The 14,750-nt window shown below is 34.0% G+C and overlaps 1 protein-coding gene across 3 annotated transcripts; it reads right to left on the reverse strand.

Moving 5' to 3' along the window:
* Positions 1 to 2,935: 2,935 nt before the first annotated feature.
* Positions 2,936 to 8,927, reverse strand: LOC113719626 (putative disease resistance protein At1g50180). 3 transcript variants are annotated; one of them, XM_072071875.1, is made up of 4 exons: positions 7,524 to 8,926; positions 5,193 to 7,014; positions 3,521 to 3,661; positions 2,936 to 3,202 (listed from the first exon to the last, which is right to left on the reverse strand). In XM_072071875.1, the coding sequence occupies exons 1-3, from the start codon at positions 8,560 to 8,562 to the stop codon at positions 3,601 to 3,603; spliced, it is 2,922 nt and encodes a 973-aa protein (XP_071927976.1). In that variant the 5' UTR covers positions 8,563 to 8,926; the 3' UTR covers positions 2,936 to 3,202; positions 3,521 to 3,600. The 3 variants fall into 3 exon arrangements, with proteins under 3 accessions (XP_071927976.1, XP_071927975.1, XP_071927977.1); XM_072071874.1 differs by having other exon boundaries at positions 7,518 to 8,925; XM_072071876.1 differs by lacking the exon at positions 2,936 to 3,202 and having other exon boundaries at positions 3,573 to 3,764; positions 7,518 to 8,927.
* Positions 8,928 to 14,750: the final 5,823 nt, after the last annotated feature.

A 14,750-nucleotide genomic window follows, 5' to 3' on the forward strand; every position in this document is an offset into this window, starting at 1 on the left:
GGGCTGGTAATCCAGTAAATGCTTGCATGAAGTACCATAATATTCCAACCATACAACACCCCTTCAACAACAGCCAAACCCTTGTTGTGTTATTCAAGCCGTTGGAGTCGATCAAAAATTGTACTTCCAAATTTCGAGCGAGGCGATGCGTTTGAAATTGACAAGTGTTTGTCTTTATATCATTTGTGTGTGCCAGGTTTTAGTGTGTTTGAAGTACTTTTGATTGCTATAAGAGTATTAATGCTAGTTTTGTTGAGATTTTGTGTCTATTGGGGATTGAATGAAAACTTGATTATTTCATTTTACTCACAAAAGCTGTGTTTTTGTAAGGATTAATGATCGAGCAGTGGTTTGGAGTGAATTTCATATTTATTGGATGGTTCAAGGATGATTTAGTGTGCTCGAGAAGTCACAAGTAAGTACGAGTAAGCTTGCGTGACAAATGAAAAGGAAAAAACAATGAAACTGGAAAACCTTGGATCTGGCCTTGGATCCTCACTTGACAGAAGATGATCCAAGCAGAGGATCCAAGGTAGAAAGATACGAAGAAGTGCCCCACGATGATCCAACCGTGAATCTGTTGAAGCTAGTTGCGAATCCCAATCGTGGATCGTAGTAGCGCAAAATTGGAGAAGCAAATCCAACACTGGATCCTAGATAAGCAGGCATCGATCCAGCACCAAATTGAAGACAGAATCAAACTTGAAAAACAGAACACTGGATCCAACCCTGTTTGGACCAGATTCGAAGATGGATCCTGCAACGGATCTATATGGCTGTTTGGAGCAATTAGCGTTTTGTGTCAATTTTTTTTCTATCTTTTTACCACCCTATAAATAGTAACTTATGGGAGTGGTGCTAAGCTTTTGGAGGCACACTTTGATGACACAAAAGTAGCTAGTTTTTACCTACAAAAACATCTAGAGAATTTAAGGTTTTCACCATAACTTTTGTAGTTGCTTAGTGGGGAGATATTCTTGCAACTTTTGCATCTGAAGACAAAATTGCAAGAGAAGCTTGACGAGCTTTATTTCTACTATTGGAATAAATATTTCTTCAACATTAACTCTTAAGGTGTCCGCTGCAACTTTTGTAGTTGCTTAGTGGTGAGGTATTCTTGTAACTTTTGCATTTGAAGACAAGATTGCAAGAGGAGTTTGAGGAGCTTTATTTCTACTATTGGAATAAACATTTTTTTCAAACTGACTCATACTTTTACTTGTTTTTATCATGATTTGTTTCAAGAAAAACATGTGCTTTCATCCTAATCTATTTTAAGTACCTAAGTTTGTTTTGTTCTATGATTGAGATGAACTCGTTTGATTTTTGACCATGGATTGATTGTGATTGCTTGTTGCTATATCATGTACTTGTTAGTTCATGTATTCCATGTTTTTTATGTTTGTAGTTATTTGATCACCAATTACAAACTATCTATCCTATTGTTTGTCTAGTTAGAGTTGGCTAACAATAATAGATCAAAATTCTTGAGCTCTGAATCTTAGATTCATGAAAGTAGAAATGCATTTAGGTGGATTTAACTTGTGTAATTTCGTTATCTTCATAAACTTATGCTTAACTGTTCAACCACGAAAGCAAGTGAAGACTAGATATATATATATATACTTGTCATTAGCGAAAGCAATATTCAAATGTCTTAGGAAATTATATCCTTGGCAAGACAAGAGTAATAATTTCAATCAACCAAATCACATCCTATTTATGAGCATTTAAGTGAGTAAAAAACCTGGAACTATCTTCTTATTGTTTCTTACTTGTCACATCATTAGTTGTAGCTTTTACTAGTTCATTGTTGTAGTTGCACTTTACTTTAATTTGAGATTGTTTAGACAATAGACTAAGTGATAAGCCTTAGTAATTGTTATTGTTACTTGTGGATCGCCCATAATTTACACTATACTGATTTAATGACCTATATACTTGCAATTGGGGATAATTGAAAGCTTTAATTTGAACATATAGTCCAACGTCATATTTTTAGTTGGCGATTTGTTTGAGATCCTCAAGATTGTGATATACCGTTCCTCTGAAAGACCTGAGAATCATCAATTTGGATAAGTCTCTAAGATTGTAAGACCTATTATTGAATGGGTCGAGTATCTCCAAAAGCTTGCCAATCCATCTAACCGCATCTTAGGGTATTTTTCCAAAACATTATCAATTAAACCAAGAGAGGAGGGCGAAAGGGGAGGATGGTGGCGGATGTAGAAAGTGTTATTGATATGTAGCCGAGAGAGAGAAGCTTTAAATTTAAAAAAAAAAAAGTGCTAGAAAGATTTAAATAAAAAAAAAGAGAGAAAAGATTTAAGTTCAAAGAAAAATTCTAACTGCATAGGAAGTTTGAAGAGATAAACAAAATTTAAGCAAAATGAAAAACAAGGAACGAAAGTCATTTGTTGATCAGGAAAGAAGCACCAAAAAAAAAAAAACACAAACTGATTTGATTTGATTTGTCTACATGCATGCAGTTGTTTATTGTCCTTTATAGAAAGGTATTGGTAGATTTCAAATTCAATACGAGTAAAAGCTGTGAATTGCAGAAAAGGGATGGAATCAAGAAACTTGCATTGGGTTGTGGTCGAATTGCTCTTTTTTGGGAGAATGATGGATCTTATTAGGAAAAGTTTAGATTGGTTATGGTAATGTTTCTTAAAATACTAGAGAACAACGTGGCGGTGTCTAAATCATGGAAATTCAATGTTCGAACACAATTAGTTTTCCGTTTGGATGTTTCTTAGTTTGGTATTGTACTTATTTAGATGATCATGTTATTTAAGGTTAATAAAAAAAGTTAAGGGAATTGGGAAAGTTTCCTTATTAATTTAACCCTCTCTTCTTAAGAACACAAGAACATAGATGCCCTCCTCCAACTGCATTGGTGAATCTATGCCAACAGCTTTGAGCACAAGAAAAGTTTGAGCAGCTAAACAAAGTGAGACTAACCAAACCAAAAGCTGAAAATAGTCACACATTATCTCCTTGTTGGGTCAAACACTAAAAGTGAAGGATCATATAACAGATTGGTATCTTTCCCTAATAGCTAAGTAAAGATGCTCGCAATACATACAAATGCTAGCTACACAAGAAGATCTAACCAACTTGCAATCTTGTTGGCCCGTGTTTCAGATCATTTGGAGTCCCATAACAGCTGCTATGTGCAAAGAAACTTACGACACAGTAGCTGCAACATGCAAATGAAAGATGGTGCAAGACTTTAGGCAAGTATTGTTTTCTTAAGAAACCACAAAAATGAACGAACTTTAATTTCAGAAGAGTGGACCAAAATCACATATTTGTGAGTCAAATGACATCACAGATTGAATTTTGAAACCAGAACTCTATAATTCCACTTCAATTCACATTAAATTTAGAAAAAAAAATGTAAAAACACTGTAAGCATCCATGTTACAAATCAATTACTCCAAGTTTTTCAAATAATATCCCTCTATGCATTAAAAATTGCAGGAAAAAAGAAAAGAGATTAAGTAAGTTTAATTACCTCACATTTGAATCGGATGAGATCAGGGAAAGCCAGGAGATTCAGTGTAGAATTTTCTTAAGACAAGACCCAGGGCTTCGTTAAACAGGATTGCTTGGACAAACAGTTTCTACTTGATAACCTATTACTCCTTTAACCCTTCTGCACAACGACACGAAAATGAAGGGAAACAACCACAAAATTGAGCTCAATCTAAAATTAAATCTTACAAATTTTCTTCAAAAAGCTGATACGGAAGTGAAAACTGCGAGAAAGACGGGCAAAAGGTTAAACAGAAGGACTACAGATAAATTAGCCACAAAATTTCTTCACCATTTGCCGTGGATCTATTTTTTCATAAAACAGGGGAATGACAACAAAAGAGTGTTATGACAATATTTTAGTGATTTTTCTTGTAACAAAAATGTTAATTTATTTATGACAAAATTAGATGTTGTTGCGATAATAAGCTCTATTGTCATTAAATTTAATTTATTTATGACAAAATTAGATGTTGTAATTAAATTTGATATATATCAGATAATATTTAAGGCAAGAGAAGCTAAACAGCAAAACAAATCTGACTCCACAGCAAATATATGGATTGCATGGTTTGTAATTTAAAAATAAAAAGGAAACAAGATGATAAACAAATATAAACAGGACAAGCAAATCAAACAAATGTAAAGTCTGCCAACTAAACTTATAAATTTATAACCAATAAAAAAAATTGTCTTGCATCTTTTCCTACTTAACTTATATATTTCATTATATTCAATTGTAATTCTTTGGCATCTTATATTTAACAATCCTTTATATATATATATATATATATATATGATCGTAAAATTTATTCAATTAGTAATAAAAAATAATGATCTTAAAATTTTTCTATAAATATCTAGTAAATTCATTCATCTTTAAGAAAAAAATTGATATCGTTGCTGGAAAAAAAAAAAGAAAAGTTACTAAACCCAAACCAAAAAAACCTCAAAAAAAATTTTTCCACCAACATTTTGTCCTCCCAAAATTTTCCACCAAGCTCTGATTGTTGGTTTTGATATCAATAAGACTTGAAGGCAACATGACGATTCTTGATCACCAAATCCTAAACAGATTTTAAGTTTAATCCAAGATATTTGATTAAATAAAGATGCTAATCTAAAACAATTAATGGGAAGCACAAATAGTTTAAATAGTTATTAGGCATTTTTTAAGCCATGCAACGTTTTTTTTTTTACGAGTACATTATATGACGGTAACACATACTGATCTATTTAATTTAATTTATGAGAGAATATGTCAACCCATTTCCAAAGATGAGGAAATAAGGAAAATATTTTGATTTCACATGGAAGGCAATGCTTTCAAATAAACTTACTTCCTCATCACCAAATTCCTTAATCAGCCACAGAACAAGATTAGATGATGTTTCAAATAAACAAAAATAAATATTTGCAAGATAAAACTAAAAAGAATCTCACCGAACAAGTACTATAATCCCTTTTCTTCCGAAGAGGAAAAAAAATTAAAAAATACACAATAGTCATTAAAAAGACAAAAGAAAATATTGAATGATGTTGGTGAAACTTATCAAAATTGAGATTGGAACTAGATGCTAAGAAAAAGGGAATTCCAAGAACCGTAAATTGAATATTAAAAAGAGAAAAATGTAAAAGGAGAAAAAGAGTACCTGTAGATTTTAACTGAAGGCACGTGACTTATTTTATCATAATCTTCTCCTTGTTGACCATTCTCGATCCTAACTCTATTGTTGAATTCCTCAGGCATGCCCGCTAGAGAGACCTCTTCTAGCGTGGTCAAACATCTCAGCCCATCTGGAATCATTTCCAACGTTGTACAGACCTCAATCCGTAAACCTGAGAGCTTAGGCATGGCCCCCTCATCCACTTTCCACTGCATTAAGTTTCCCAAACCAAAAAGCACGAGATCTTTTAGTTGGGGAAATCCCATCGAGTGGCAGCTCATTTCTTGGCCCAGAAAAGATTTTGGCCCAAGTTCCAGTATTCTTAGCTTAGGAAGCTTCTCAAGTGTTGCCATTGGGTCTTCCTCAATTCCGCTATAACTCAGGCTTAATTGAGTAAGTCCTGCAGGGTGAGGAACCGTTTGGGATTGGTAATCTGGCAACTTCTTGCATAAACTATTCCTGATCTCTAATTCATGAATATTCCTACTAAACAACACCCTTGAAAGAACATCCAAACTCCCGTTGCTGTCATTCGAATTGTTGGAGTTGGTTTTGCCAAAATTACAACTTCTGATTATAAGTGAGCTGATGCGCAAGCAGTCCAAGTTTGATATATGATTGATGATGCGTTCCAGGTCCTCGAGATTTTTATACACATTTGCTTTGAAAGATCTGAGATTCGATAATTTGCATACATCTTTAGGATAGCAAAATCTGTTATCGAATGATTCAAGTATCTCCAGCTGCTTGCTCAACTGCAGCTTAGGCTGAGGGCCCCACTTATGCTGAGGGCCCAACCACCAGTTCGGAAGATAAAGATATCTAAAACGTTCCAATTTCCATAGGACGTTTGGTATTCTACAAGAATTATCACTACCAGATAAATCGAGAGTTTCCAAGTACTTTAAATTGCCCAAGGAATATGGCAAGTTTATACTCTGACCTCTCAATCTCAAACATCTCAAATGGATAAGCTTGCTGACATATCCCAGAGGTGATTTGAGATAACAACTTTGGGAGGCCATGTTGAAGGATAACATTGCCAAAACCCTGAGCATCTTCAAATTCTTGACTTGGGACATTATTCTCACCCCTGGAATAGGTAATTGCCCTTTGCCTGCCAACGGATCACACAGGAATGAGCAAAGATGCTTAGTTTGTTCTTTTGGCGGAAACTTGTATTGAGAGATATCCTCTGGAAGCAAACGAAGGACTAAACCAAACTGTGCTTCAGTTGTAGGAGGAGAATCTTGTGAAGGACTTCGATCAACCAGCTTATACAAATTCTCCTCTTTTGCCTTGTCTAAGCATAGATCTCTCATAAGATCATGAAGACGACATGACTCCAACTTTGTTACTGCATGCTTCCCCTCCTCATATGCTTTAATTTCAACCATGCATCTTATTGCTAATTCTTTCAAGTAACGCTCTGCAACATCCATCATCGTTTCTTGCTCCCTTCTATCATTCTCAAATATCATACCTTCTCCCATCCACATTTGATATAAACTCTCCGCTCTAATGTCGGAATCTTCCCTGAATTTACCCAAGTAAAGGAAGCATGGTTTTAGTTGCCAAGGGAGGTCATAATAACTGTAAGCTAAAATCTTTGGCACCTCTCCTTCTTTTCCAATTTTTTCTCCCCTAGCCAGATAGGATTTGATATTCTCATGCACTTCCTTCCATTCCTTGAGGGTTTTTTTAGTTCTAAGAATTCCACCCAAAACCACCAAAGCCAGTGGAAGACCTCTACAGTTATTCAACATTTTCTTTCCTAACTCTTCCATCTTGCCCAAATCTTCACAACCTGTGTAGCATTACACAAACTGAGTTAATATCAACTACCACGCATCTATCATTCATAAGCATCATGTATCATTCAACAACTATACGAAAAACTTGATAGTCTGTTAACCGATAAGTTTCCCAATCCAAAGATTTGAGACCTATCAATAGTCTTGGTAAAAGGCTATCTTAAGACGCATTTTTAGTTTTTTTTGTTTACTCTATTGGTCTATATGAATCTGAAAAAAAGATCAAGTTGTTTAAGTAAATGGTGACAATACAAAAGGAATTATGTTTCCATTGTAGTATTTCAATTGTTAAAAATTTCAGAAAGGCTATAATAAAAATTGGCACCGATATATACGAAACATGTTATATGTCTTGGTTAGCAAGTCAAAAATGTACTTAAAATTTTTCGTCATGCAGATGAAATTGTAGGACTATCAGTCTCTCTCACACACACACAGATACACATATCCTTGTACGTGAAATGAATTTAACGTGAATAAAGGAGAAAATGTTTACCTGCACCATTACTCTCCCACAATGATTTCTTTCGTAGCAACTCCCAACTTTCTTCCTCGGTCAAACAACGCAGTTTGTGGTGATAACCATTTGGACCAACATATGCTGCGACGTCTTCATTACGAGTTGTGAGCAAAATTTTGGATCCATCCTCCGAAACTGGGATTACGTCTTTTAGACAATCCCAAGCTTCCGTTGACCAAAGGTCGTCGAGGACTATCAAACATTTATTATCTTGCAAGTGATGTTGAAGCAGCCTTTCTAGCCCATCTTGTTTGCTCGTCATTATCTGATTGCTCTGTTCAGGTGTAAGCTTGAGTAGAATGCCTTGCAAGAGATCGTTTGGTTGCCATTGTTGTGACACACAAACCCAAGCAAAACCTTCAAAATAATCCTTCAATCTTCCATGGTGATACACCTTTCTAGCAAGAGTTGTTTTGCCTATACCACCCATGCCGAAAATCGAAGCCACGCTTATTTTGTGCTCTGCCACCTCATTCAGCAAATATTTAACCAGCACCTGAACATCATCAGGCAGTTCAACCACATCCTTGTCGGCCACAGAGGAGCGAGTCCGCCTTAATTGTTGCAGTCTGGATGGAGCACTCGACTCTCCTTCCTCCGTTCTGGTCATTACATGCCCATACTCGCCAAAATTTTTGGTGAGATTAGAGATCCTATTTCTGAGACTTTGAATCTCCACACCCAAATTGTGACGGGCATAACCTTCCGTGGCCATGCAAGCAATCCTCTTTAGAGTACAACAGCCTCCGTTGCTTGAAATTGAAACCCTCAAAACATAATCTTCAACCAAATCAATTGCTTCATAAGCGACAGCTCTAAACTCCGGAACCCACTGTTGTATACTGTCCCTTGCAGTCTGTTTCGTATCTGCATATCTTAAGAACCTTTGTATCCCTTTGAGATCGTCATGAAGGAGTCTGACTCTCTCGCTAACGCCTTGTAGAAACTTTACTTCTTCAATAACCAGTTTACCTATAATCTGCACTGCAGAGGATAGGGTTGAGGATAGGCTCTCTGCCATTTGGGATGAGATTATGGTTTTACTCTGCAATGGATGGAATTCACTAGCAAAAGATGAGATGGTTTTACTCTTACATAGCAAAGGGGGCGATTTATCTTGACTGGTTGACTCAAATATTGACAAATGTCATACCTTGTCTCCGAAGTGTGAAAAATTTTAGTCCTTGTATGCTATTGAATTTCTCCATGTACAAAAGCCTTTTGAAATTTTACTGCAGAGGATAGGGTTGAGGATAGGCTCTCTGCCATTTGGGATGAGATTATGGTTTTACTCTGCAATGGATGGAATTCACTAGCAAAAGATGAGATGGTTTTACTCTTACACAGCAAAGGGAGCGATTTATCTTGACTGGTTGACTCAAATATTGACAAATGTCATATCTTGTCTCCGAAGTGTGAAAAATTTTACTCCTTGTATGTATGCTATTGAATTTCTCCATGTACAAAAGCCTTTTGAAATTTCCACGCGGTGCATTATTATTGTTAGCCCAGCTCGTTCCGTCCCCACGCGGTGCATTATTACGGTAATAATGCAACTTTTCCTTCCCCGCAACTTTTCTTTTTGGACGGCCTGATGGAAAAAGTTGCAACTGATATTTGTGATTCCATGACATCTGAAAATGTTTTTTGGAGTTTCATAGCGATGAATCAGTGAGTGAGCATTTTTGGAGTTTTTTGGACAGTGAAAAAGTTTTTTGGACATCTGAAAAAGTTTTTTTGGAGTTTTATAGCGATGAATCAGTTTTTTTTTTTTGAAACGATAGGAATATATTGATCAAAACATAACTATGCACCTGTAGAGCGATGAATCAGTGAGTTAGCATTTTTTGGAGTTTTTGGAGTTTTTCGGACAGTCATTTTCTATCGAAAAATTGCGTCATTTTTCGTAATCACATTTTCTTATTATTTTTTTTTTCACATACATCAAATGATTACAGTGATTTTTTATAAAAAATTCAAAAAAATACAATCCAACACAAGGCCTTAAGAAGCCCAGTTACCGTGAGAAGTACTCTGAAGCTTTGATACACAAGATTTGAAGATATGCAGTGAAGAGTTGCGTGGTTCGACGATCCTACTGTTTTCCAAAGAAGCCATCATCCAAAAGCAAATATGATACCCCTCGGGATACCAGAGAAACAAGAGGGAAGAAAATTGAGGCATCCTTTGCTTCAGCCAAACCAGAAATTCGACAGGTTGGTTCAGGGATTGGGGGATCGAGTCAAGAGTTTCCAATTGGTACCAAAAATTGATCAGAATTCACAAGATACTAGTAATTCGACCATACCATGGAATTCCAAGTGGTTGAAAAATTTTGAGTACAGTTGAATAGTTTTTGGTCTTTCCACTCTCGTCATTTTCGATGTAACCTCAAGCAAGGACTAGGACTAAATGTGTCGCCTTCATTTATCTGCTTATGATTAGATGTAAGTTCATATAGACTTTTGACACAACTAAAGGTGGGGCCTAGTCCTGTCTCACCATACAAACAATCATTTGCAAGAAATTTAATGCACATACTAAACTTATCGTGCATGTAATATTTTGTCTGTTGATCACAAAGCTGGAATTTTTTTCGAGGGACCATCATCCGAAGACAAATATACATATGTATGAAAATTCGTTGTGAAGCTTTTGGGTTTAAGGGCCTCAAAAGATCAACTCTTATATAGTATGGTATATAGAGCCATGTTGTAGGATGAAAGACCTAATAAATCATGTGCGGCTTTTGGGTTTAAGGGCCTCAAAAGTGTGTAATTTGATCTCAATCAATCAAAAGTTGTTTCATTTGTATTGTCATTTTTAGGAATTTTGATAGAAAAATATACTGTACCGATATGACGTATGTGAGGCAGAAAAATGATAAAAAGTGTAGTTAGGAAACGAAAAAAGTTTTATTGGGTAAACTACAATCCAAACAATGTCAATAACTTTGAACAAAAGGGAAGCCATGTTAAATAAAAAAAAAAGTAGTTGTTCTAAGCGTTAAAACCAAACAAGACGATGGAGAGGCAACGTGCAATAGTACTAATGTTCAAGCAACTTGATGGATTTTAAAAAATTACTATAACGTTTTTTTGATGTAATGTATGTAAAATAAGAAAATAATTAAAAAATGTATTAATAATGCAAGTAAATTAGTATGGATAAATAAAATATAGATAAAGTGCAAAACCAAACACACTCTTTATTACTTCCATGTCAATTCTCCATTTGCCTAATTGAATTAGTAGTGTTTTGATCATGTCAATTCGCTTTTATGCATTGAATTTTGCAGTGCATTACTGTACATTTTGCTTAATTAGTTGTTATTGCTGTATTCTCACGTTTTTGTCTCGAAATATTCTTTGAGTAGATATCATGTTGTCATAAAACTTCATCCAACTTTGGATTTGATTTTGGAATAAGATAAATTACTTTAATCCTTTTGGTCCTTCACTGCAAAGCTACATACTAATCTTGACCACTATGTCATGAGATTTTGATTTAGTGATTAGAATTAAAGATGCAGCTACATGAGATCCTAGATTAAAGTGTCAATATATGTGAATTTCTAATTTTTTTTCCATTATTTGTATGTTTATTTATATTAATATTATTTAGTTGTGTGTTACTCCGATCATTATATAAATAGCTTGTTAGAGCTAAAACAAAAATGCACAAACCATCAAGCTTCGTTTCTAAAGACCAAGAAAGGAAGACATGCTTGTATTGGTTTCTACGCGCTCTCTAACTCACTGATGAAACTCCAAAAGATTTCTAACAGATGTCATGGAATCACACATATCAGTTGCGACTTGCAAGCTTTTCCACCAGGCTGTCTATAAGAAAAAGTTGCATTATTACCGTAATAATGCACCGCATGGGGACGGAACGAGCTGATGTGGGGCCCAACAATAATAACGCACCTCGTCCTCGTAGACATTTCAAAAGGAAAGCACACAGGAAAAGGCATGCTAGATAAGCGAGTTTTTTGGGTGTTTGTCTAAAATTTTACTGTTGTAATTTACTATAAAAGTTTTTTAAAAAATTTTTTGAAATTATTTTTTTTAATATTTTGAAGTGTATAATTTAAAAATTTTGAAACTTTTTTGAGGTTATTGTAGCTAAAGTTTTTAAAAAACTTGTAGTAGATAAACTTGACAAAAAATTTATCTGCCAAACAAGGCCATTGGAAATATTATTTAGGTGTTTGAATAGAGTGTTATTTGAAATATTATTTAAAATAATTATTATAATATTTTTATTATATAATGTATGTGAGATAAAAAATAATTAAAAACATAAAAAAGATGGATTGAAAAATATGTTTCTAATGCAAGTGAAATATTATATGAAATAATTCAGTAATCCAAACACACAAGTGAAATATTATGTGAAACGCAATCCAAACACACTGTTGAATTTATTGTCTGTGTTTGAATTGTTGAATTATTTCACATAATATTTCACTTGTATCATAAACACATGTTTTAATCCATCTTTTTATATTCCTAACTATTTTTTATCTCACATACACCGCATCACAAAAAATGCTATAGTAATTATTTCAAATAATACTCTATCCAAATCCTTATGATAAATTTGGGCACTCTCATTTTTATACTTGGGCACAATTGTATCCAAATCCTTATGATAAATTAAAAATAAATTACACATTTGAAAAGGTTCAAAATTCTCATCAGACTAAATAATTATTCATCTAAAATCCAATATTACAGCTAAAGCCCATCCTATTGCGTAGAAAAGATAATTCAGAGCATCTAAATTGTAAGTGATTAAAGATAGTTCACATGTAGATGTATGTAATAAGATGCTTAGCACAACTCATGCCGACCCATTAAAATTGAAGAAATGTTGATTCTAACAATATTAGATATGAACATTATTTTTTAGTTTAATTAACTAAAATATTGACCTAACTACTGTCATTATTTGCTGTTCTTTTTACTTTTTATGTTTAAAAATTTTTTAAACAACATTTTTTAGACTAGAGGATTAAAGTTTTAGCTGAAAAGAAATCTGATATTAAAGATTTTTGTAAAAAATTTTATTAAGTTCTATGATTTTGTGGTATAACTAAAAAACTTTTGTGGATTGCTTGCATCATTGACATTTCAAGTGGTAAACAAAGCATGCCTTGGGAATTATTCATACGTTTAGTGGCAAGATGTGGAAAAAATTAAGTGCGTAAATTGTTCCTTTCTAGCTGTGGCATCTCTCCAATGAAAATCGAAAGATCCTATACTAATTGCATCTGCAAATGTTCAATCAATGAGAGTAAGAATAAAGAAGCAAAGTAGAATCTTACTTCTTAAATGAAATTACAAAATATCCTTAAATTTATAAAGATTCCATTTAAAAAGAATAACACATTTACAATGAAGATTCCAGTTTCTAGGAATTACATTTATTCATCTCCTACTTAGAATATTATTTTTTTTACATGAAAGCAAAGGAACCGAAGGCAAAGTTGAGCTACATGTCATCAATTACAGATTTGTACACCAAAGAATTTTCAACCTTCAGGTTCATTATCATCACACTTACTTTTTTGTCAAGATATAAACATAATTAGATCAAAATCAACTATAATCCAATGATGAAGCGGCCAAAACTAATCTGATGTATAGGAGAGGGTTACTTTTTCCCAAGTGCAAAGCAAGAGTTCTTTAGAAATGATACGAAACTGCGAGGAAAATCAGCAAGAAGCTCTCTTCCACTTTAGGATTATGTATGGCTTCTTGGTAATTTGAATATTTATGGATTTTACGGTTCAAGCTTACTGGTGTTGATGCCTAATAATCTCCTATAAATTTGCCATGTCATCAGTCATAAAATAAGAAGAGAAAAAAAAAACTGAAAAACGAATGCATTAAATGTCCAGAGAATACAAAAAAAATTAATCATTATAGTAATATCGAAAGGATCATTACATGTCCTAATCATATTTAAAAATGAGGTTAAATTTGTATTAAAAGTTCAGAAGAACACATTTAGCTACACTGAAATTAACAAAATAGGAAAAAAATGAATTTTGACAATCAAAAGCAAGGATGAAATTTATCTACAAAAGTCGGGCAAAAAAGAAAAGCAACCGCATGGCTGCAAACTTGGTTGCTGCTGGGGATAATACACCCCAAACTGCCATCTCAGTTGCCTCGCCAAGATGTGGCTTGATTCCAATTAGTATCAAATCCTAAATTACAACTGACAAAATCAATGCTGTATCATCAGATTCAAATTTGAGAGCAAAATAAATTCTCTTTTTGTCATAATCATGACTCCTTAAGTCAAACTTTAGCTCCACTCTTGAAATTGTATTACGTTCAGTGTGTCACCATAAAACATTATTCCAAAAAAAGAAAAAGGGATAAGATGTCACTTGATTAAAATGATTAATGCAATAGTTCAAAACCTTCAATTCACGGAAGCCTTGAGAACCATAAAGCTCCAGGTGAGCCAAAATAGTTCGGGAGAAATGAAAAGTGTACAGCTAATATTCTCCTGTCCACCCTATTTTCTAATAAACATGAAAACATTACACAGGAATAACTAGACTACAAGTACTTGTTTTACAAGCTGGAGAATAAACTTACAAATTTCCAAAATGAAAACATTTATACTTTCTGAAAATGGAACTTGACAACCGGAGAACCAAGTCCAGCACCAAAACCAAATGCTCTGTAGACACAACAACGGAAAAGGCCTTTAAAGACATTTGAAATTGTCAGTATAGATAAAACTGACACTTTACCTTTTCTCAGGTTCGGGCAAGTGTCATCCCTTCTAATGTGGAGATAGTTCTATGGCATTTAAAAGTATAAGAAAAAGTCATTTAATAAGGCAGTGCAATTGCCAAAAAAAGGCGCTTTTCTTGCCCATCCCTAATGTCAGGATGGCTCCAGAACGTTAGAAATTTAATTTTCTATGAAGGCACTTTAAGATGCCTTGTCATATAACTTTTAAGGACATTTAGATATGCCATAAAAAAGGCTTTAGATGACAGCCTAATATCTCAATAGACATAGCTCTGGTCTTTGCACATTCAACTATGCCGACACTTTAACCTGCCAAGAGATTTTATTTTTTTTAAAGGATGAAACAACCTACTAGTACTCCCTGTTATACAATTTGCAATCAGCTATATATGAAGAAAAAATTATGAAATTATAAAATGATCTAGTA

This window comes from Coffea arabica, chromosome 11e (genome assembly GCF_036785885.1).
Source record: "Coffea arabica cultivar ET-39 chromosome 11e, Coffea Arabica ET-39 HiFi, whole genome shotgun sequence".
In the NCBI taxonomy this organism is placed as follows: domain Eukaryota; kingdom Viridiplantae; phylum Streptophyta; class Magnoliopsida; order Gentianales; family Rubiaceae; genus Coffea; species Coffea arabica.